The 25,314-nt window shown below is 45.6% G+C and overlaps 1 protein-coding gene across 1 annotated transcript; it reads left to right on the forward strand.

Moving 5' to 3' along the window:
- Positions 1-14,639: 14,639 nt before the first annotated feature.
- On the forward strand, positions 14,640-23,302 carry LOC124646963 (disease resistance protein Pik-2-like). Its single transcript, XM_047186988.1, has 5 exons — positions 14,640-15,695; positions 19,806-20,025; positions 20,299-20,384; positions 20,656-22,452; positions 22,958-23,302. Exons 1-5 carry the CDS (start codon positions 14,640-14,642, stop codon positions 23,300-23,302), a joined length of 3,504 nt encoding a protein of 1,167 aa, XP_047042944.1.
- Positions 23,303-25,314: the final 2,012 nt, after the last annotated feature.

Raw genomic sequence — 25,314 nt, forward strand, 5'->3', positions numbered from 1 at the left:
GAAGAAGGTACCCGGGGTTTGTTGAAGGCCCATGACCCGAAGTTTATGAAGCCCGGAAGCCCAGTTATGGAGCAGTTTGGAAACATAGAGTTGTATTAGAAATAATGACTTGTAACTACTACGGGTCGAACTCAAAGAGTCTCCCGGACTTTGTAACTTGTACATCACGAAGCCCTTGACTCCGCCTCCTATATAAGGGGGAGTCGAGGGATAAAGAGAGGATCGATTCATTGTCAACATAATCCTAGCTTTCTAGCAGTCGAGTACCTTTCCGGCTGAAACCCTCGAGATCTACTTGCCCTCTACTTCTGCTAAAACCCTAGTCTATAATCTGTAGGCATTGACAAGTTGATACCTTGTCACTAGATGATCCCTTATACTTAGTGTCAACACCCGGATTTTTAAGTCCAGATGCCTATTATGCCATACATCGCAATCCCAGGAATATTGTTTTTGCGAGACATAATAGATTGATATCACAGAACATCATTCATTACAAACCATAATTGTCTTACATCAAGGGATCACATGATCCAGTCTTACAACATAGTGGATCTAGAGATCCAATTACAAAACACATAGCGGAAGCGAAGTAGCGGTTGCGGTCCATCTGCTCCACAGGCAACTGTTGACGTCAGGAGTAGTCCTAGTTATCATAGACGTCCTGCTGTCCATCCTCCTGGTACTGGTTCTCCTCTTCATAGTCTGGCCATTTGAATAGCCAGGGACAAAGCCATGAATACTTTAAAGTACTCGCAAACTAATACTAATGTAAGTACAATCAACTATGGTAAGGGGGTGCTAAGCTCTAGGTTCATTTGCATAAAGCCAGTTTTATTTCATAAGCACTTTAGTAATAAAAGACTCTTTGATTGTCTAACTAACTCAAGTGGGAACATTAGTGTCATTCCCACAATTCTGTTGTGATTCAAAGTCAAAGTCACCTTCAAACTCAAGTCACAAGTCACCATTCATATTTTTGGAAAAGTTCTGATGACGGAACAGTATGGCCTTTCCAACTGTCCATGACCGCGGACGCGGCTATTCGAATAGTTTAACACTCTGCAGAGGTTGTACACTTGTGCCACAATAATTGCAATAGTCCGTCGGAGTAGCGGCCCTGATTTATCGCACTCGGTGCGCGAACTACCAATCATAACCTTTCATTTACATACCCTAGTATAGGCACCTCTCCCCATGAGCTTGGCCTCCCGGTGAAGACAAACCGTCAGCTGGGAAGCGCACAGGGCTTGGATATGACATTCACCTCATTTCACGTCATTTCACTTTCAATGGAGGCAGCCTCGGCATAACCCCTATGACGCTTGTTCAGAGGGAACCCATACTAAACTACATAAGTTTCCAGTTAAGCCTTACCCAGATTCAGGTATTGTGGGGGTACTTGAAATTTGGAAAGGTATCGCATCCGAACCCAACCATCAGTTTTGTAAAATTCACCATGTCATTCACAAGTCATATTCACCTTCAAAATCTCTCAAATAGAATGACTCATCATTCCAAGGTTTTCAAAGTCATTTGATTCACATGCTTCCCATCTAGAGTAGTCCATTTTAGTTCTAGCACTAGCAACTAATCATGAGGGGTGCTAACTACTTGTAGCTCTCTAGGCTAATTTTGATGCTCTTGCAATACTCTATACTTAGACCAAAGTTAACTATAAAAGTAAACCTTAATAATCAAAGTAAAAACTTTGTAAGATAAAAACTGGGACTGGAAAAATAAAACACAAAGTAGTGTAGTATTGGCGCCCTGCTCAAGTAGAGCTGGCATGTGGGTAACTTGCAAGAGTATAGCTTGCCTTGGTTGGTGTACTGGTCAAAGTTCTCTTCTTCTTCTTCTTGGTAGAAGAGCTCCTCCTCCTGATAGTCTCCGGTACTAGCGTCTATAAACGAATACGAGGATACAATCACCAAACAATACTTAAGTAGACTAATTAGCCTTAATGGCTCACACAAGATGATCTAGCATCATCCCAATCCTTACTCAACATTAGACTAGGGTTTCTTCTTAGGGTTTGGAAAACAACTCCTCTTATTGAAATAGGGATTAGGGTTTCTATTTAGTTCTTTGGAGAAATAATTTCCTCTCATTGAATCTTCTTAAGATTTAATCTCCTCAATTAATAAGTGTGAGATCATGTTGACCAAGGTCAATACTTCACACTTATCATTTGAGAAAAATGATTTAAATGAGGGATTACCCCTCATGCAATTTAGATCCTACTTTGATTTAAGATCCTCAAGTGAGCAAGTATGAGACCATGCAACAAGGGTCATCACATTACTTCACATTACTTGGGAAAATGATTTAAATGAGGTGCTACACCTCATAGATTTAAAATCCTAAATTTAAAAATAATTTAAATGGGCTAGTATTGACTACATAGCCAATTTTTGATTCTAGCCCATGATCATACAAACAACTATGCTATGTTTTTACATAAACAATTAGGGTACTTGAAATGTGAATTATAGCAATTGGATTCACCTCAAAATTCATTATGGTTGATTTTATAAATTTATTTGAATTCTGAAAACTCTCTGTCTTGTTTTTTTTACTATTCAAATTCTACAATAGATCTTGATGTGAATCCAGTGGGGTTGGATAGATATTTTCACAAGCTTTCCAACAACATCAAATTCACTAAATTTGGCCAAGTGGATTTGATTCTATTTGATTTTGAATAAAGCATCTACAAGTAAATTTGAATCAAAAGAAATAAATCAGATTTGAATTTAACGGGCCACGCGGGAAAATATAACGGGCCAGCCCAGCTATGCGCGCGTTGCACGCGGGCCGCCTGACAAGGTGGGGCACGCCTGTCAGCCTCTTTTAAAACCCGAAGCGGTACCGATCAACGAGGACCGTAGGATTAGACAGGGATCGGGCGGTCGTGGCTTGTCGTTGTCTCCGACGAGAACCAGAGCTACTGGCGGCGAGGGTTTGGTCCCGGCGAGCTCACCGGCGATCGGCGAGGCTGGGCGTTGGCGGTGCTCGATGTTGTTGACGACGGCGAGGCGAATGGTGGTCGAGGGAGGTGCTGAGATGGTCGATTTCGACGGCGCCTTCTGCTACTGGCTCCGGCGGCCTCCGGCGAAATTGGCTTGATTCCGGCGACAATGTGGGCTAGCTAGTGTTCGAGGAGAGCAAGGGAGAAGAGGAGAGCAAGTTTGTGTGAGGAATTCGTCTCGGGGTGGTCTCCTTTTATAGATGGCGAGGAGTGCCGAGGGGGTGCGGTGAGGTCGAGGAAGGAGACGACGCTACAGGCGCGGAAGGGGCAGGGCAACGTCATAGGACTGTTGGTGACGTCAAGGCAGTCCTTGGGAGCGTCCTGGCGCAGCAAGGGGTAGTCTAAATCAGCGGCGACATAAGCGTGTACCGAGGTACAGTGGCGGCGGTCGAGGATGAAGTCGTCGTCTACAGCTTGTCCGCGGCCAATTGAGGGTGTCTGGGAGGTTGCTGAGGTCACTGCGAGTCGGTGGGAGAAAGGAGAGGTCGCGGGGCGGTCAGGGTCAGCGGGGCGCGTGCGTGCACTGTCACGTCCAGGGCGTGCCCGTGCGTGTCCTGGCATGACCTGGGCGCGGTGACCACGTCGTGTCCAGGGTACTGGCTTGCTCTCCTTGGCCAGAGACCATGTCTAGCATGCTCAGCATGATGTGGTGAGGCTAAGGGACATGGTCAGAGGGAGAGGATAGGTTCAGGGGTAGGGGTGACATGATGGTGAGCATGAGGCTGACATGGGGTGGCATTGGAGTGTGCAGGGTTCTCCTTGGGTCAACTCTGGCTTGGTGATGATCAGTGTGGTGAGTCAAGTCCTATTGACAAGGTGAGAGGGACTAGAGAGGGCAGGGGAGTAGGGTTGGCATGGTGGTGAGCATGATGGTTGACATGGCATGGCATTGGTCATGGGTGGCCTTGGAACAGTGGTGCAAGGGCATGGTGAGGTAGAGGAGAGGTGCAGGGGTACTGTGGATGATCAGAGCATCCAAGCTAGGCCAGATTTCATTGTTTAAACTAGGTATGGGCTCTTATGTGGTTCCTGCTTGCAAGGTGTTCGACACAATAGCCGCAAGAAGAAATTTTTTTAAATTTTGCAAATCTTTTTGGTGGAGTTGATTCATATAATATTTGGAACACAATGGTGGTGGTGGGGTGCAAATTTGAGTTGGTTTGTGCAATTTCAAAATGGGCACCATCTTGTATCTGATTGGATGTCCCTACTTTGCTTGAGTATATTAAGGAATTGAGGAAGAATTTGCATGGGTGGTTTTGACCAAAGTTGTTCACCTTGATGAGGTCTTGGATGAGGTGTAAAGAGTTGAGAGGGTTTGGTTTAGAAATCTCTTAATACAGGGACTCAAAGTGGGCATCAGGCTAAAAATGTCACATGTGACCATTATCACATGTAACTTGGAATTTACATTTCTTTGATTTTTGATTTGATTTTTCTCGACCCAAAAGATGTGGTTGAGTGTTGAAATGGTATAGAGGAGTGATCCAACCATTCACACCAAGTCTTAGGGTCAATTCTCAAATTCACAATTTGGCTATTTACTCTCATATACCCCTATGTATAGTTTTATTTTCTTTTTATTTCTTTTTGTTTCACCTTGGATTTGATTTGTTAAGTACTAGATAGTGTTGATTAATGTTTTCAAATCATCTAATCAAGGTAGAAGGGTCTAGGTTAAAGTTTTACAAAAGTAGCCATAGGCACATATGTAAGGGTATTTGCATTTTCTCTTTTTCTTATTTATTCCTCTTTGACTTAAATGGGTATGGTTTAGGGTTTAAGATCATGTTCAAAACAATAATTAAACAATCATGGCAAAGATCAACTCATACCTGCATGAGCACTATGCATCTTGACTTATAAAAATAAAGTTTTTGTTGGTTTCAAATTTTGGAATAAGTGAAATTCATTTTCTTCTTTGTTTTAAAATTTGGGGTGTTACACTTAGCTACTCAAACGACCCTTCATCTTTTGACTCCTTATATTTGCTCCCCTAAACAAAAGTGGTTTCGAGCTGAACCCCCAAACGGCTCATTATCCTCACCTAGTCAATTCGTAGCAGATTTATGGCCCACTTCCATCGACGGCAGAAACGGGCAAGCGACAACGAGGCTGCGAGATGGCCGCAAGTTGACGGAGGGGCTCGTACGATGAATATTGCTGGTCGCCGACTGGACTTCTGGGTGACGGAGTCAACGTGGCCGCGACGAAGCTATGGCCTGCTTCAGGCGACGACAACAACGCGGTCTGTTAGAAAGCCGAAAGTCCACAGAGGGGCTCGGAGGATGAAGGTTGCCGGCCGTTGGGTGGTGTGTTGGGTGGCGGAATCGACAGGGTGGTGCGGAGTTATGGCGACTGCAGGAACCGAGGAGCGAGTCGTAGTGGGGCATGAGGGCGACGGAGGCTGCGTGGTCTTGGCGGAGTCTAGTAATTGTCGCAAGAGACAAAGACGATGAAGATATGGTGCCTACAGAGGAGCCTATCAATGCGGTGTGAAGGGCACATTTTTTTCTTAGGACGAGCCATGACCGAGTATATTTGAGAGTCGGAGATCACGATGAGTATATTTTTACTCTTCTAAAGCCTTAGAGGAATCGGCTAGGTCTTGTTTAGCCTCTTAGGGCATGTACATTGGTAAACTCCTATCTGGGCGCTTGAGAAGTCAGTTACTCCAAGTAGTTAAAAAAATAGATGCAAAAAATATTTTCTCATGCATACTACCTCCATCCCAAAGCTTAAGGTATATAATTTTTTTTAAAGGTCAAACCAAGTAAAATTTGACCAAACTTTTAGAAGAATCTATTAACAAATATGATATTTTGTAGATACCATATGAAAACATATTTTATTAGCTATCTAATGATATTGATTTTGTATTTTGCATGTTAATGATTTTTGGTAAAAACTTAATCAAATTTGACATAGTTTAACTTTTTAGAAATAATATAAGCCTTAAACTTTTGAATGGAGGTTGTATGGATCTTTCATGGCGAGGTGGAAACACGTACAGCCGGATGAAGCCTCAGCACCGGAAGTTGGTTGTATCATGGCCCTTCCAACACGTACAGCCGGTACATGACTAAAACTGACGAACATATCCCATCTTTGATGGAGAGGTAGAAACACGCTTTCCGTTCCTATGTACTTGCTACTGGCTACTGGCTTTTTGATCGATACCGTTTCAGCCATGTGCATATGGCTGAGGAAAGCAATGTAGCTTTTGTGGAAGTACTGGAGTCATTCATGGCATACATTAGTCGCACTACAGATTGAGTAACAAAGGCATGGGATGCCATTATGCTAACACTACAGAGCAATGACAGTTTGCTCTAGAAATATAGGAGCAAATTTAGACATGCCATAGTTTAAGAGGTAAACTTGGATGCATGGTCACAGAGATGTAGAATTTTAGACGATCACCAGCCATTTCATACATCCAGCAAGCACAAAATAATGCCAACAAGATAGGCGGTCGAAACGCGAAAACTGACTCGTCTTGAGGGAGTGTCACGGGCGACCTCCAGCGCCCCAAGCTCCGCCTCTCACGGTGTAAGCGGGAACGGGCCGTCTGCGGCGCCGCAGATTTCGGCCCACCTAACTATCTATGCGGGAGCCCACGGTTAGTCAAGGAAAAAAACGGCCTATGCGGGCCGGTCCGCGGTTGCCGTAGAGCGCCGCATAGCGCAGCGACAGCGACTAGGTCACTAGGAGCCGCCTGCCTTTTCGTGCCCGAGCCACCAAGTCTTCGGCGCCGCCACCGGAGCGCCGCCAACCGCCATGGCCGCCCTTCCTCCTCCGACTCCGGGAGCCTCTCCCTCTCCATTGCCACCTCCAGTGCTCCCCTCGCCCCCTCCCTCGATTCCGCGCCCCCTCTCTCGATTCGCAAGGCTGCGACGGGCAGCCGCATGCTAGGCCGACAACGGCAGCGTGGGGACAGCGGGCGCAGTGCCAGAGCAAGGAGATAAATCGTGGCAAGAAGCTCAACGAGAGCTCCCTCGGCCATACCATCATCAAGGTTGCTATCTTGGCTACCCTCTGTTGCCATGAGACAAGAAATTTCAATTTCATATAGGAGCTATCTTGGTTATTAGAGATAGGTGAATCACTGACCAGATCATGTGAGTTATTGAGTTGATCATTGACACAAATTGCAGTACTTCTTGTTTACTTAAGTATTTCCCCCAAGATGCTAAGTATTATGCTTTGCCCTAGTATAGTCATAGTGTTATTATTTACTGATTTAACAAGAGTAAGTTGAATTACGTGAATGTCTGAAAGATTTAACAAAAAATCTTGCATAATGCTGATTAGAGTTTTTAGGTTACAAGAGATAAACTTAAATGCTTGATAGTATGTCTTTTCACAAGACCTAATCCTTGTTCTGTTACCCTTTGCTTAGTAGACGTTTAATCTGTTTACTTCTAGCATCACTGCATCTGTCACCCATAATTGGTATTTCGTGAAAAAAGTATTTGTTCTTTTGCTGATTCTAGCTTGGTAAAAACATGTGCGCATCTCAGATTTCATCCATGCAGTTCGAAGAGTGATAAGGTGTGAACTGATTTTGTAAATATGATGAATGTATATGTTCTGTCAACATCCCCCAAGGCCGGCGACGGGCAGCCACAGGCTAGGCCGGCAACGGTGCCAAGCAAGTTAGGGTTAGATGGCGGCGTATTTTGTGATTGGCCATATAGTTAGCGGGCCCTGCCTAGACTAGCCTAAAGCTTGCTTGTGTACACTCCGACTCCAGACGCCACAAGATATACAGATCGACAGTAATGGAAGTCGTTCCAGGCAGTCTGCTCTATTTTGTCTTTTCGGTTTTGCAACTTATAGAAGCTTCACATTAACAAATTAACAACATGGAATCAATGATCTGAATCTTACAGAAATGTAGACTGTATATCCTTATCAGCAATAAAACAAGAAAGCCCAATGTTATTTCAGTTTCTATCAGCAATAAAACAGCATATTTCCTTATGAGCAATAAAACAGTATCTATGAGCATCTATGCATTATTAACAGCACATTGTTTTTCAACTGTCCATGCTTCTGCATTATTAACTGTATTTCCATCATACCTTAGTCAACTGCATATTTTGATTTGGTGCTTCTGTTTCTTGGGTATCTGTTGTGCCGCATCGCCTGTCATTGTTGATTTTCTTGTGTGATTTTAGTTGCCAAGCATAAAACTTAGTTGGCACATGAGTTGCCACTTTACTGGCACAGTTTGATTCCCTAAGAAAAATGGCACAGTTTGCTTATCAGAGACATATGTTTATATTTCAAGAATAGACCTTTTAGCCACTGTCATATGTAATTCTGTAAAGTACACATGAAGGTTGGCCTCATTTCCCATTCAGTTGCTAGTTTCTCTGCATGTTTGTAACTTGTACACAAAGTGAAGGTTTCATTTACCTGGGGAGCCCGCTCTGCTATAGATGATGTTTCAATAAGTTCTTGGGCTTCTTTCATGATTCCTTGGTGTCTGATCACTATATGCCTGGTTGTGCCATCTGATGTCTTTGCATTTGTGTCTAAGCAGCGTTGCTGGCATTCCGTGTATTCATTGCGGCGTGTCCCGGATTGTCATATACCGGTGTATAGCCTTCTTGGGCGTTTACCGGATTAACATTTTTGCCAGCTTGGGCATGATACTTTGGCCAACCGGAAAGTTAATGGTAGCGATGAATTCTCATCCGGAAATAGTTATGCCTAAAGACAAGATTAGTCAATGCATATAGATCATATATATTTAACCTTAGTAGCAACTCTACTCATAGGAATGTCAGCCCGGCTTTGCTCGAGCCTCGCTGCCCCTGAGCAAGCCCCAGAAACACCTGCTGCTGCCACGCAAGCCCTAGAAACACCTGCTGCTGCCACGCAAGCCCCGGAGAGCTCATCCCCACTTTACCTGTGAAAACTCTGTTCCTGTCTCATGAAAAACAATCTTGTGAAATTTCCCCCGGTATGCCAGGGTGGAAAGAGGTAATATACAGTTAAATCCTTTTGGTGCCTCAAGCTAAATAGCTTTCAGGTCTGGCATGTTTAGACTTGCTAAGTCCGGTATGTTTTAAACTATGCTTGGTTTAACCTTTCGGTTTATTCTGCTTTATATCTTGCATGGTGAAGATTCCGGATTCCTTCCCGAGTTCAATCTGATGCACGCTTGGTTCTTTTACTTTGGCTCTGTCTACCTCTTTTGGGTGTTTGACGTATGAGGCCCAAAGTTCTTTTGCCAAGCAAGCATTCTCTCGAACTTAGAGAAAAAACTCGAAATTTTTCATAAAAAACCGGTATGACCGGGGTTAGTTAAACTTTTTCCGGGTTGTTTGTTTTCGGTTTCCTTTTCGTTTTTCATGTGCTCAAATCTTTCCGGTTTATCTTGCTTGCCATGAAGCCGGGTTGCGGACAGCAGCAGAGTCGAAGATTCGCCTTCAGGTTTAGCACACTACTAAACCGGAAAGGAAAGTTTCCAACAAACAAGCCGGTATACAGAAAAAATAAACACATTGCATTGATAGAGGTCCAAAGTGGTAAAGACTCCGGATTCCTTCCCGAGTTCAATCCAATGCATGCTTAGCTCTTTTACTTTGGCTCTGTCTACCTCTTTTGGGTGTTTTGACGTATGAGGCCCAAAGTTCTTTTGCCAAGCAAACAATTTCTTGAACTTAGAGGAAAAACTCGAATTCTTTTACAAAAAACCGGTATAACCGGGGTTAGTTAAATTTTCTTCCGGATTGTTTGTTTTTGGTTTCTTTTTCGTTTTTCATGTGCTCAGACCCTTCCGGTTTGTCTTGCTTGCCATGAAGCCGGGTTGCGGACAGCAGCAGAGTCGAAGATTTACCTTTGGGTTAAACACACTACTAAACCGGAAAAGCGAACCTTAAGCAAACACACCGGTATACGGAAAAAATAAACATATTGCATGCAATTTTTGTGAAGACAGTCCCCGAGATTCATTCGAGGTGCCGGCATGTTATTGATAGCAAATCACTTAACAAAGCACATAAACTCCTTACATTACCGGGGTTGATAGCGGTGGGCGCGGCCAACAAGCTCATGGCGGCCTGCAGCGGGGTTGCCGCCGGTGGCGCGGTAGATGTGCCGGCGATGATCTCGTCGCGCTCCGTTGGAGGCTTCGCCGTGCGCCCGGACTTGGCAAGCCCAGCACCCTCTTCTGCCACTCCTTTGCCAGCGCCTCCTGCGCCAGCCTTCATCACTTCGACGCTGCCGGCGGCACGGTCGGAGCGCGGCCCGCGAGCAGCTGCATATCTTGGTGGATCCGGCGCCACCAGCACCAGCGATGGGTACTGGGGCTCCGGCGCGGTGCCGAGGTAGATGCGGTGGAAGCCGAACTCGATGATGCGGCCGTTCCTGGGGAAGTTACCGCCGTTGGCGAAGCAGCCCGCGTTGTTGGTGACGAAGTCCAGTGAGCCGATGCGCTGGACGAGGCCAGACACAATGCGCTCGCCGGAGATGGTGAGGATGCCCGCCCGAATATGAACTCCAGCAAGCGCAGCTGCTGGCCCCACGGTGGGCGCCAACTGTCGTCGTGGTGAACAGACAGATGCCATGGGATGGCTTAAGTTGGGGCCGAATGTGCGCTAGAGGATTCGGGGAGGGTTTTGGTAACACAAGGGTGGATTCCGGATGAATACCGGTATCTTTATTGATGAACTTGGCCTTGGCCAGAGGTGGAAGAAGCACAGTACAAGCTCTATCTCATGAACTATCCAACTATCAGCTAATGGCCTCTCCTCTGTGTGTCTAATCGCCCCGCGCAAGGGTCTGCCCCCTCTCCTTATATAGGGGAGAGGGTGGCTTACAAGGGAAGGAACCCTAATGGCATCTTTGACTAGACAAACTACTTTATACAGCTACTTTGTCCTCCTGGCGCCGGCACCTTCTTTATACAGGGGCTGGTGACCCCTGCCGGTACCTTTAACATCAGCACTTGCTTTGGCGCCAGGGCCTCGATTAAAGCTGAACTACTTCGCTCATCTTTGTCGTTTAGCTCTTGGGGAATCTTTGACTGCCCGTTGCCGTGTTACCAAAGAAAACATGCCGGACCCCCGGTATCTTACCGTGGGTTCCGGAACCTTTGCCTTAGTGCTGAAATCCTCTGGACTCCAGCACTCCGGCGTACCCCCTCTTGGGATACCGGTTCTCTATGGCACACACTTAGAAACATACCGGAATACTTTAAAAAGGTACCGGAAGGATAAAAACATGGCATCCTTGCCATACTCTTTGTATACCGGGGGTCATCCCCCCGACATTGATTAACTAATGATCACGGTTTCCTGATCATGAACATTGGATGATGATAATAACGGGGTCACGTCATTGGAAGAATGATGTGATGAACACACACCCAAGTAGGTATAGCAATACGATCAAGTCATTAAGTTTACATTGCTATATCAAACACATACGAAGTAGCTCTATTCCTTAGACCATGAGATCCTGCGTGGAATGTCGTCGAAGGAGCCGAAGATGGCGCTGTTGAGGGCATCGATGAAGCAGGTCTCGGACTAGAGGAGGAGTCGAGGAGGGAGCTGAGGCAGCAGCAGGTCTTAGACTTGGAGTCATCGTCGAGGAGGGAGACGAGGGAGGAGGAGCACTCGGGCTTGGACGGGAACAACAAGATCCATATCCGAGAGGTGCGGGAGGAGCTATTACCGTCGCCGGAGCAGGCAGTGACGACCGTGGTCGTACTCATTGGCGAGGTTGCGAGGTCCTCGTCGGTGGAGACGGAGATGAGCGAGTCGGGCATGTGGGGCTGGCCGGCGAGCAGCGGCTGCGAGAGCCGCGCGAAGGAGGCTCTCGTTGGTACTTGAGGGTGAAGGGCTGACTGGCTAGCAGCGAGTATGAGAGCCGCGCATGGACGTCGGCGAGGGACGAGTTGCGGGCTTGCTCTGAGATAGGCGTCAAGGAGGGCGCGTGGACTTTGGCCAGTGGATCGATCGATCCAGAGCTGCAAGAGGGGATCGATCCCTAACTTGGTACTTAGGCATCGACATGATGTGTCATGTGTGGCTCGCGAGTGTGCGTGGTAGGTGGGGTTGGTGGGGCTGGGGGTTGGTGGGAAACGAGTGGCCGGCGTGGGCCGGTCGATCGGTGGGAGTAGTGGCGCGGGCCACAATTCAGCGCTGCCACTACCTCTCGTACTAGTAGCATTTAGGTTAACCGCACGCTGCTATAGTAAGCGAATACCGGTGGCGTAGCCAGAAAAAGGTATGCTGCTATTAACTTAGGTCATGTTTCATCCCTGGGTCCCACTTACTAGTGGCTTACCTTTTTTAACGCACGCCGCCGGTAAGCAAATACTGGTGGCGTACCATTTTTTGGAATGCCGGCACCTGGAATTATTTAGGTGCGCTGCTAGTACTGTGACCCCTATAAGGGTTTTCCTACTAGTGGGATGTTGGGGCAGTAGATGTGTAGACCAAACACTTGGGTTGGTGTTCCTATTTATGCCTAAGAGTCAGGCTTTGTGCATCACCAAGATTGAAATCACCAACATTACAAATCTGGTACTCAAGGTTGTGCGCATCCTAGTTGGTGAAGAGACTAGGAGAATTGAAAATCTCTACCAAATTCAAACGCCGAATAAAATATTATGGCTCCTGTGTCGCCGTCCCCTAGGCTACATAGGGACGAACCCTAGCCACTACCAAAAAAAATAACTTCTCCGGATCCTCTCTCGCTGCCGCTGCCCCCGGCCTCGGACATTGTGGTGACATGACCCACTTCCGAAGATTGTGATTTGTGACATAACCCACTTACTAAGGCCTTGGTGGCAACGACAACCTTCCTCTCTGGTGTGGGGGGGGGGAGGGGGGAGGGGGGGTGGCAGCATGATGCGTCCATCGACCGGCGCGGTGGATTCATTGATCCCTTCGCCAAATTGGGGCACCCACGATGTGCGTCGTGGCTGAAGGACTCTTGCTGGTGACGGTCAGTGGGGGACGTGATGGGGGACGCTAGGGCAATCGCATGGAGAATGTGGTCAACAGATCCGAGATGAGTAGAATGGCGGTTGGATCTTGTTATAACTTACATCCAACGTCTGTCCCTCTTCCATTGACGGGGATCGAAGGAAGTACCGCGGAGACTGGAAATTAGGCGACAAGATTCTCAATTAGCCTGCTTACAGTGGCATGGGCGGGCATAGTACCCTCTCAGCACCAGGACCGGCTAGCGAGAATTGTTAACCGGTAGATAGGTTGATGGCATCGACAATTTCGATGACAAGTATGCATGTACTTCAGGTGGAAACACATGATCTAACTTTTCAGGTTGTTGGGCAATGTCAACGTACATGCGATGTGCCCTCTTTGAAGGTGTTAGCTCGAAGATCGGCTTATGGTATAATAATCTCAAGGTCGACCTTTCGTTGGACTCCTCAAGAACGGTGCACGTACGGCGATCCCTTCTTAAAGGCCTTATCTATGAGTTACTCCCTCCACCTCAAAGAATAAGACGCCTTCGTTTTTCGTGTTTTTTGTTTGACCAAGAATTACTTCAAATATATAAAGATTATTTATATGAAATCAGCATCATTAGAAAGTGTTTTTTAATACGAATTCAACGATACAAATTACATATAATATAATATAATCAAGATTTTGTTGCTTAATTTTTATGATCAAAGTTTGTCTTGAAATACGCGTGCACCTTATTCTTTGAAACAGAGGTAGTAGTATACTTTTCATTGTTCGAAACATGTCACAGGGTTCGAGGTAGGATAGTGGAGATAGTGTCACGAGGCGGATCCATTTTGGATGTCTCAAGTTTTTTATTGTTATTTCTCAATAATATTGTCTGTTTGGCATATAAGAGTGGCTTTGTTTGGTATTTTAAAATACTCAATAATATATGGAAATGCAAATGCAAGGTTGTCCATCTTTTCGAAAATAGATAATTGGATTATTACAATCACCACGATTAATCTAGCAGTAGCTAGATACTTCGATAGGTACTCCCTCTGTTCCATATTACTCCGCATATAAGTTTTGGTCAAAGTTAAACTTTACCAAGTTTGATCAATTATATGTAAAAATATATTATTATTTAGAAAAACAAAATAATATCATTAGTACCGTAATGCAATGTAGTATCACCGTGGGAATACATCTGACTCGTGATGAATCCAGCTATAGCTGCCTGGGTAATTGATGTGTGAATGCATCAGACCTGACACATAAGGTCTATGGAGTGGACATGATGATCGAAGAAGCCACATGCTGCAATTACTATCATGTTCTCGCGTGTCGACATCTAATTGGTGGTGTGGGTCCAATTTTCGTTGAGCTAACGGCCAAGATTAATTTCGCGTTGGTCTGCCAAGGAATGGCACGCACGTATACGGTATGTGGCCTACCCGTGGAAGAAGCCACATGCTGCAATTACTATCATGTTCTCGCGTGTTGACATCTAATTGGTGGCGTGGGTCCAATTTTCATTGAGCTAGGGGCCAGGATTAATTTAACATTGGTCATCGATCTCCTCTATATAATCGCATCTCCAAGTCCTAAGTCGATGCACAATTCCGAGGATTAATTAGCGTCCAGAAGAAGAGCTAGAGTTATCGATAATGGCGGAGTTTGCGTTTGGGTTGACGAGGATGGCGGTGGAGGGGATGCTGAGGGCCATAGAGAAGGAGGTGGAGGTGAAGGCGCGGGTTCAGCAAGACCTAGTGGTCATCACAGGCGAGTTCGAAATGATGCAGGCCTTCCTGAACATCACCAACGCGGAGCGTGCCAACAACAACAAAGTGTTACGGACCTGGGTGAGGCAGCTCCGCGACCTGGCCTTCGACGTCGAGGACTGGGTCGAGCTTGTTGTCCACCTGGACGACAAGTCGGCCGCCTGGTGGTGGGACTGGGACGTGGTGCCGTCCTGCATCACCGAGCTGTTGCCGTCCTCCATTACCCAGCTGGTGCTACCGCGGCGGCCCTTGGACGATGCCGCCGAAGAGATAAAGCTGCTCAAGGCCAGGGTTGAGGAAGTGAGCCAGCGCTACACGCGCTACAACCTCATCTCCGACACCGACTCCAAGCCGGCGGAGCAGCCAGCAAGAGCAAGCCTACCGGCATTCCACATCCTACGCCATGCGTGGGAGACCGAATGCGGCTTGGGCCTCCACAACTTGATCACCGGTGATGGTGGCAGTGACCATCAAGTCATCTCGGCATGGTCAAGTGTTGCAGGAGGAGGTGATCTTCTAGGGGCCACGTCCATCTTGATCAAGGCGTACGCTGACCCAGAGATCTGCAAGGTATTCAAGAGACGCGCATGGGTGAAGCTGGTGCATCCGTTTAACCTCCACGAGTTCTGCAAGAGCTTGCTAGCTCAATTCTACCCCCCCGGCGATGATCACTTCCATGCTGAGATCAACTCGCAGCAGGTGAACGAACACATGCAGCGAGTGAACAAGGAGAAGTACCTCGTCATCCTGGAACAAGTATCCACTGTGGTAGAGTGGAATGCCATCAGAAAGTGCCTGCTGGAAAGTAACAACGGCAGCCGGATCGTCGTGTCGTCGCGGCAGTTAGGGATTGCGCTTTTGTGCGCGGGGGAGCCACCGCACCTAGTATCGGACCTCAGATGGTCCTCTGATGGTCAATCTCTTTGCGCCTTCTTCACCAAGGTAAGCCCGGGACTGCTCCTACATCTCAACTACTTCAATTCCGTTTCAATTATGTTTTAAAGTTTGCCGCGTTACTTAATTAACGCTAGCTTCTAGTTAATCAGTTTTGCGACTGAGAATTAAGTTAAGAGCTCGGTTAGATCCTAAGCCTTTGGATTTGCATCGCGATTCGGTTGCAACCGAGAATTTTTAGTTGCAACAACTGAGTTTTTCAGTTGCAAGTGAGATTGCAACTGAAATTTTTTCTGTTAAATGTGGGTTACAACTGAAAAAAAAATCGGTTGCAAGTGAGGTTGCAACTGAGATTGAATGACATCACCTGACTGAGAATTAGACGCACCCATAGTTAAATAGTTCTCAAAAACAAACACCGAAGATTTACATGATACTTTGACCAGTCTAAATATTTACTAGGAGTACTATATGGTATAGTACATTAATTGACAGGTTAGATGTTGCATCGCAACCTAGGAACCGGCTCCTCTAACGTTGAGGAGGAAAGTCGTGGAAAAGAATGTAGTAAAGTCAGGGCACCCAAGCATGAGTACCCTATTATGTGATGTAATTAATTACTGTAGATAATTAATGTAGGTATAAAAAGTTTGAACTAAATTTTATTACACCATAATTTTGTCTGTATGTAGTTATTCTAAATGCATAACATAAATTTGTATTGTGTAAAACAATTTAAATCATTTTCGCCTCAATCATACGATTTGGAAGATAAGAAGTCAGGTTACTGTAGCTTACCTGACTTTACTCCTCAACGTGAGATCATCCCGTCCCCGCAACCTAGGCGCGTTGTGAGAGGCGGAGGGAAATTTTAAGATCCGGATTTCTATTATATAGTTTGTGCCTCCTAATTGACATGTCAGTAATTAAAATGGTGGAGCCCACGTATTTCTTGCATGCATGCATTGGATTTGTATCAGTGTAGGTGTATATATTTAGGTACTTCTCATCCCTCATTAATAAACATATATAATAAAGTGTCCGGTCAGAATTTCTAATATTGACTACACGTGGACACAAAATATGTATATTACCAAAATGATAATTGCATCATTATTATTTTCCATAGATATCTAGACATCATCTATTTAGGAACGGAGGTAGCATGTGCTTCGATGGTGACTTCAAAATTGGCACTGGATGAATTACTTAAAAGAAAATGTACCGTATAAAATAAGTGAACAAAAAACAAGCCTATTGTACATATGACTTTGAAAAATTCTAACAAACTTCTAAAAATGGTCTCATGCTAAATTCAAATCTGTATATACAGTCTCTAAAAAAGTTTGCGATCAAAATTTCTAATTTGGCCTACTCATAGATACAAACGAAGGGATGATGTGCTTCGGTGGTGACTTCAAAATGGGAATTACATGAATTCCATAGAAGAAAATGTACGGTAGAAAATAAGTGAATGAAAATTACAAGTCTATTGTAAACATGAAATTGAAAAAAAACAATTTAAAAAATGGCAAAAAAAAAGCATACATATCCATGAATAGCTAAATTTAGAATAAGTATATGTGAATAGCTGTTTGATTTAGACATGAAACTGGATTTAAAACTGGGGAACAAAGTTAAGAATGTTATCTCTATCGGAGATCACACATTATGTAGTGACATGGGACGAATGTCAACTTAGCATGCCTTAGATGTATCAACATGTGTAGATTGGTTAGTTTAGTCAACATGCGCTGATTAAATTTATATAGAAAAGACACAAACATGAATAGAGCAAAGACCACTAGACGTATGCTTGGATGGGTGGTCCCTTGCGTAGTTCGTAGATGTTAGAAGAGGCAATAAAATTGGGAAACTGCTGGGCGTCCCCCGGGGGATCTGATTCCCCAGCCCCCGGGTCCCCAGCCGTCGGATCAACCATTTTAACGGTTAGATTTGCATGTAGCAAAAAAAACACCTCCGGCAGCAAAAAATCACCCCCGGCAGCAAATGACTGAAGCAAAAAACGGTTCGTTCAGAAAAGAAAAGAAAAAGGCTGTGCTCGTCGGAGACCTCGCCGGAGACCTCGCCGGAGACCACGTAGCAAAAAAAATGTGCTAATGTAGCAAAAAAATGCTAATGTACCAAAACCCAATATCATCGGAAAAATTAACGAAGACTTCGCCGGAGACCCTCGCCGGAGACCTCGAAGCAAAATTTCTATACTAAAGTAGCAAAACAACAAAACAATTATAGCAAAAAAAATAACAGACAGCATTTTTTACAAGTCAACCTCACAGGAGACGTTGATAGAGAATTTGTCGGTGATCTCACCGGAGATATCACCGGAGATAACATAGCAAAAATAAATTACTATTAAAGCAAAATCACACAATGATTGTAGCACAAATTATATGGTATTATAGCAAAAATGATCTTAGAACTCGCCGGAGACATCATAGCAAATTTTCAGTACCAAATTAGCAAAACAGCAGAACAATTGTAGCCGAAAAATTGTAGTATAATCTTAGCATCGGTGTTTTTATTATACCACGGACCCCTAACAGAGATGGTAACACCAGCGCCGTAGCACCTCGCCCATCGACGGGTTTCCTCCAAGCTCCGCTCTGCTGCGGTTTGCTCCTCCCCCGTCCCCCGTGAGTTTTCCACCGCGAGGCCGAGCTGGATGACGCCGGAAGGGATGGAGGCCGGGTGGTAGGGGTCGTCGGCGCAGCGGCGTAGGCCGGCGTAGTAGAGCGAGTTGTCGTCCCCGGCGCGCGCGACGGCGCCGCGGGCGGAGAGGGCCGGGAGGCTGCGCGAGAGGGTGCGGTGGATCGCCGCGGCGGCGGGGTTGAAGTTGGAGGAGGCCGCCTCCGCGGAGGAGGGGGATCCCGGCGAGGTGGGCGGCGGGCGGTTGCGCTTGATGTAGAGCTGGAGGAAGTAGAAGAGCGCGCAGGGGATGAGGGAGCCGAGCACGAGGCCGCCCCGGCCCTGCACCACCCCCTGCAGCGGCACCACGATGTGCATCCCCCCGTCCGGCCGCCGCGGTCGCTCCTTCCTGTCCCGGCCTGATCTCGGGGACGACGGTCGCCTCTCGCGCTCGCGGTCGCCCTTCTTCATGGAAGTCGCGCGCGGCTCCGGCGGGGGCCATGGCCATGGAAGTAGAGCTGGAGGAAGTAGAAGGCGGCCATGGCCATGCGCGGGATCGAAGAAAGGCGTTGGAGAATTTCGGGGAGGAAAACCGGAGGTAGGGGACGACCAGTTTGGTGGGGCCCAGCGACACGCGTCGCACGCACGAGCAGGAGGCTGCGGGACGTCCGTCCCCCGGGGGAATCTAATCATTTTCCATAAAATTGTCGATTTAGATAAACGTTGCCGGTGACTGCCAGGACTTGAGCGGTGCGCCAAGAGCAAGATAACACAAACCAAATATCCCTATAAACATGTACCCGGAGTAGGCGCAAAACATGCACACCATTGTGCAAGAATAATAGGGAGATCGATCAAGTGTGTTGTAAAAATAACATATTTGGTTGTGCTTCAAAGTCAATACAAAATAGCACATACAAGATAAAAATAACAGTCCATGATGGAAGTCACTCAGAGAGGATATGTTGGCATTTTTTGTGATCGGTAGTTTAATTGCGATGGTCGCGCGACATGAACGATTAGTCTAAGATGAACTAGCCAATGAGGAAGAATATGGAAGCATGACACTCGAGAAAGACTGCCACAATTCATCCAAAAAAGAGGCGGGTGGACGGAGAGATCACTGGGTTCAAGCAGGAGAATAGTTAATTGTGAAATTTTTCAAAAGATTATTAGTAAGAAGATGGACACGGACATTGACAGTGAGAGCACCGGAGAAAGGAAATCCATGGGGTCATACAACAATCCCATACGTCGATGCTATTTCATGTTCTTTGTCCACCGTTATCATAACAATCCAATGCACTTAATAGATATATTAGTATCAAATTATTATTATGTTTTCATGGAATCTATAATTTGAAATCAATTTGATGGCAGTACGTGTTTAGGAAATAAAATCAATATAAATATAAGAACATAGTTTAATTTTTCTAGCCGTGCAAAATGCACCGGCTACTCTTCTAGTTTCTGATAATTTAACAACTCTGCATCATATCATACCTGCAGAACAAGAGGAACGGAGAGAAAAGGGCACGCGGCGAGGAAGAAAAAATTCTTGGGCGTACGTCTGAAAGGACAAGCCTTGAAGGCCGTTTAGGGAGGATGACGGCATTCGTCTCCGTGTGGGGGATTGCTGGTGTTGGGAAATCAGCTCTCGTCAGAAGCATCTACCACAACCAGGAAGAAAAAGGAGAGTTCACAATGTTCAGCTGGGTAGACGTGCCCGGTCAGTTTAATTTGACGGACTTGTCTTGGCACATGCTTCTGGATTTTCATTCAAATAATTTTCAAAACAAGCATACTGCAGCAATTAGCATCATGGAAGGACGAGACCCAGTACAAGAGTGCTGTAAAATTCTGCGTCAACACAGATGCCTCGTTGTTATTGATGGTATGCGGTCCACACATGACTGGGACTTGATCAAACACGCCTTCTCATCCGAGATTAACACTAGCAAAAGCTGTATTGTTGTCATTTCAAATGAAAAAAATGTGGCAGAGCATGTTATCAGGCATGTGGCTGGTTCTACGGTGGTCATCGTCAAAGGTCTACCAGCCGAGGACGCCCGTTCACTCTTCACAGAGGTTTGTTTACACTCAAGCATTGCCCTGCTCTGTTCTAATTCATGTGATCAAGCTAATTTCCTCTCCAGCCTCTATGCATATCAGTACACATAAACCCAAGAAGAAAAAACTTAATCCCTTCCTCTTCACCTTCTTCCTATACCTATTCATGCCCCATCCCTGATTTTTCTTTGTGGTTTATGTTTTCAATTGCAGTTCATTTAAGGTTTAATAATTCAGGTAGTAGTATTGTTTCTAAATTGAATTTATATTTAGTTTTTCTGAATGTTAGGTAGCTCCGACATCTATCACGGGTTTGACTCAGGATGGCATGGACAGGCTCACAGACAGTACCATCGTCATTAGTGGTGGGCTTCCAAAAGTAATAGCTGCTGTAGGCAAAGAACTGGAGTTAGCTACAAGTGACTGGCATGCTCACAGAATTTTGGATAACTACAGAAGAATTGACAGTTTGAGGGGTCTATTTTCTTGGATGCAGTCCTACTTTGATGCCTGCTCAGATTCACTCAAGCCGTGTATTTTCTATCTGTCAATTTTTCCTATACATCACAACATTAGGCGAAGGCGTTTGGTTACGCGGTGGATCGCAGAGGGTTACTCGAGAGACAGATTTGGTAGTATTGCGGAGGACTGGGACAGCTCTAGAGGCAGATCTGACGGTACTACTGCAGATGAGAATGGGAAAAAGTACTTCTCCGATCTCATCGACTTAAGCATAATCCAGCAGTTTACAACAAGCAATGTGTGCCAAGTTAATAGTTTCTTCCATGGATACATCACCTCACGGCCAATGGAAGATAACCTTGTGTTTGCATTACAAGGGCATTGCAAGCTCAACTCGCGACGCACAGGACAACACCTCACCGTGAGGAGCAACTGGCATAGAGACATCAATGTGTTTCAGAGCATCGACTTCACACGGCTGCGGTCTTTGACAGTGTTTGGAGATTGGGCTTCATTCCTCGTCTCTGACAAGATGAAGCGGCTTCGGGTACTTGATCTAGAAGACACAAACGGTGTAGTAGACACACATCTCGAGGAGATGGTGAAGCAACTGACTAGACTCAAGTTCCTTTCCCTACGAGGATGCAAAGGGATTAATCGTCTGCCAGAATCAATTGGTGGCATGAGGCAGCTACAGACTCTAGATGTCAGACACACCTCCATAGTCATGCTGCCACCGGAGATCTGTAAGCTGGCGATGCTACAGTACATCCATGCAGGCAACACTGAACCATGGTATGAAGATGATCGCACGGTCACAACCCAACCAGGAGTACATGATGAGGACTGGACGACAACGCCACCACAAGAAGCTGGTGACAATAGGGGTGTTGAGGTTCCTACAGGGATTCGAAACCTCACAGCCTTGCACACACTTGGTGTTGTCAATGTCAGTGCTGCAGGTGGACAGGCTCTCCTGAAGGAGCTAGAGAAACTTACTCAAATGCGAGGACTCAAGGTGACTGGCGTAAATAGGGGAAATATCCAACAGTTCTTTTCTGCCATCACAGGTCACCGCCACCTGGAGTCCCTGTCGGTGCGTCTTGAAGAGAATATGCAGAATCATATCCTTCAAACTCCGGGGCCACTACCCAAGAACCTAAGGAACCTTAAGCTGTATGGGGAGCATGCACTCAACTTGACACTCTGGATCGAGATGTTTCAAAGTGTCAAATTTTGGGATATTGAGATGGTCATAACAGCGGCAGAGGACCTACGGCCCCTTCAAGAATTGCTACGTAAAAAAAATTTGCGCCGTCTTTGTGTCAAGCTGGTTCAAGATGGTGAACTTCACTTGGATCTGCTGAATTGTCAGTCCATTAAATTCCAGAACCTCAAAATTGATTGCAGCTCCAAGTCGAAGGTGACTTTCACAAAAACCAAACTTGTTGAGGTGCTTAAGGTTCGGTGCTATAGAGGGTCGGATTTGCGGTTTTCTGGGCTAGAGAATCTAAAGTCTCTGAAGGAGGTCTGGCTTATAGGTTACTGTAGCGACACATTCAAGCAAAATTTGAAGCAGCAACTTTCCAATTTTCAGGAGGAGAAAAAACCTGTCATCAAGCTGGTGCAATCAAGGTCGAGCTGATGATGTGTACTGATCGACAACGACAGACATTGTCTCCACACAGAATGGCGATTGATATTTTCTTCTCTTTTCTACCATTTCTTTTTTGAGGATGAACAGTACGCTTCTCTACTGCTTATATTTTTGTATTTTTCTTTCTGAAAATTATGTACAGAAAGAACAAAGGAAAAACTAGCTAGTACAAGGATCTAGGCAAACAAATATCTAGAGCTAAGAGCTACAAAAAAAAACTGTAAGATCTATGTGAAAGATTCACTCCAGGGGAGATGAAAGTATCCCAAATCAAAAGGCTTCTTTTTTTTCCTTTTTTAATCATTTATGTCTCGACTAGCCTTGACATTGTGTGGTTGTCGAGGCCGGATATACTTGATAGTAACGGATCACCCTTCATAAAAAAACATGCATTAAGTGAATTTTTTTAATCAAAAACAGTTTTTACCGTAGTCATGCACCTGGTATGTCATATATATCTCTGTATTGTCAGGACAACGGTAGAATTTACGAGTTAAGAGTTGTTGCAAACATGGCCAATAATACTGTTGGAGGTGGGTCCCGGGCTGCCTCGGACCAACCTAGGATGGACCCACATGAGGCCGCTGCCTTCGACCTTTTCGCCGAGGACTATTTTTACATTAGAAACATCGCATATTATATTCAATCTATTTTTTCGTGGACCAACAGGCGCGATACTGAGACAAAACAGAAACAAAAGCAAATCCAGGCTGTCACCGGAGGAGACTGGAAGGGGAACGCCACAGGAATCACCGCTAGAGGCATCTCTTCCATTGACAATGACTCCTTGTTGTTCTCCATGATGATTGGTGGCTAATCCGCCCCCTGGACTATGGTTTGCGGTAGTATCTAGTATGTATCTCTCCAGGTGCTACGATGTGTAAAGGCCCGCAGACAACGCGCCATTTTGGTTTCACCGCCACGTTCGGCGGTAGCCCTCGAACGGTCCGATTCGGCCTGCATCGAGTTGCCCTCCTTTCAAGACGAAGAATCCCTCAATAGCAGGCGGCTAATTAATTGGGACAAACCTTCCATAACAGAAGATGAACGCCACACCGTTCAGATTTCAGTCTACAACAAGATGGGGTAGAGTTGGCGGAGTCCCTCGCGACCTCCTTTTTGTTTCAACAACCAGCGCATCCTCCACTTTGACATCACGACTCACAATATTGCTAGACAACAACTTCCACCCCAAGATCTCAGACCTTTATGCTTGCAAAGTTGTGTGCAAGGGACCAAAGAATCGTCACCTTAACAGCAGAAAGAGGCACAATGGGTGCATTGCACCAGAGCTATATTCTCGGAGATTTGGGGGCATATCCTACAAGTCAGATGTGCACAGTTTCGGCATGCTGGTGTTAGAAATGGTGAGCGGGAGGAGAAAATTCAGACCCAAGTACCGAGACCCTGAACACTGTTTACCTCCCTAAGTGGATCTACGAGAAAGTAATCAATGGGAAAGAGTTGGGGCTTACTTTAGAAATGACTGAAGAAGGGAAAGAAGAGGGGAGGCAGCTTCCAGATTTATCTCCAAAAGTTGGTGAATACGGTAATGTGCAATACAATACAGTAGTCCGATGATTACCTTGTTCAGTAATTTAACACCACTCACCATATTCTCTCAAGGTAATGATGCTTCTATGCCTCAATAATGACCAACAAGTATAGGGGGTGTATCGTAGTACTTTCGATAAATAAGAGTGTCGAACCCAATGAGGAGCTGAAGGTGCTGATGAGCAGTTTCGATCAAGGATTCACTGTAAACACTAGCAAACAGGTTTGCAGGAGTATTTAGTATTGCAGGTAAATAAAGTACGAGTAAATAAAAGACAGTAATAATAATTGCAGCGAGTGGCCCAATCCTTTTTAGAGCAAAGGACAAGCCGGTTGTGTTACTTATGATGAACAAACGTTCCTGAGAACACACGGGAATCTCGTCAAGTGCTTTCGCTTCACATAACTAAATAATCTTCATTGATTTGGTAAGTTTTGTGTGGGTGAACCTATGCTAATGCACTACCCCAACTTGGACTAATGCATACTTGTGATTATACCCCTTGCAAGCATCCGCAACTGCAAGAAAGTAATTAAGATAAATCTAACCATAGCCTTAAACTTTGAGATTCTACACTCCCTCGTGCACCGGTTTCCTAACGGGGGTTTGGGTTTCTATCGCTCCCGCAACCCCTAAATTAGTAGCCAAATACACGATGCATTCCCTAGGCCCATAAAGGTGAAGTATCATGTAGTCGACGTTCACACGACACCACTAAAAGAATAGCACCACAACTTAAATATCAAATCATTGAATATTACTCAATATAGTTCCACTACTAACATCATGACTTCTCCCATGTCCTCAAGAACTAAACGAACTACTCACGAGACATCATATGGATCATAATCAGAGGTGATATAATGATGAACAACAATCTGGACATAAACCTTAATTCAATGGTTCCACTCAATAGCATTAACTACAAGAGGTAATCAACACCGGGAAAGTTTTCTCTATGAACTAGACAAGTATCAAACCTAAATTGCTGCAGCGGGACGGAGTGGAGATGGCGGTGATGATGGTGCTGGTGGTGGATATGATGATGATGATCCCGATGAAGTCCAGCTCGATGACGGTGACGATGGTGATGATCTCCCCTCTCCGGGAAGGAATTTCCCCGGCAGATTTCTGCCTGCCGGAGAGCTTTTCTCTCTCTGTGGTTTTCCGCCCCGTAGTGGCGGCAGAATATTTCTCTGTTCGCTTCCCCGATGTTAGGTTCTTGGGGGGATAAAATACGCGAGGGGGCGATGTCAGAGTGGAGCCAGGGTGCC

The sequence above is a fragment of the Lolium rigidum genome, chromosome 4, assembly GCF_022539505.1.
Source record: "Lolium rigidum isolate FL_2022 chromosome 4, APGP_CSIRO_Lrig_0.1, whole genome shotgun sequence".
Lineage (NCBI taxonomy): Eukaryota > Viridiplantae > Streptophyta > Magnoliopsida > Poales > Poaceae > Lolium > Lolium rigidum.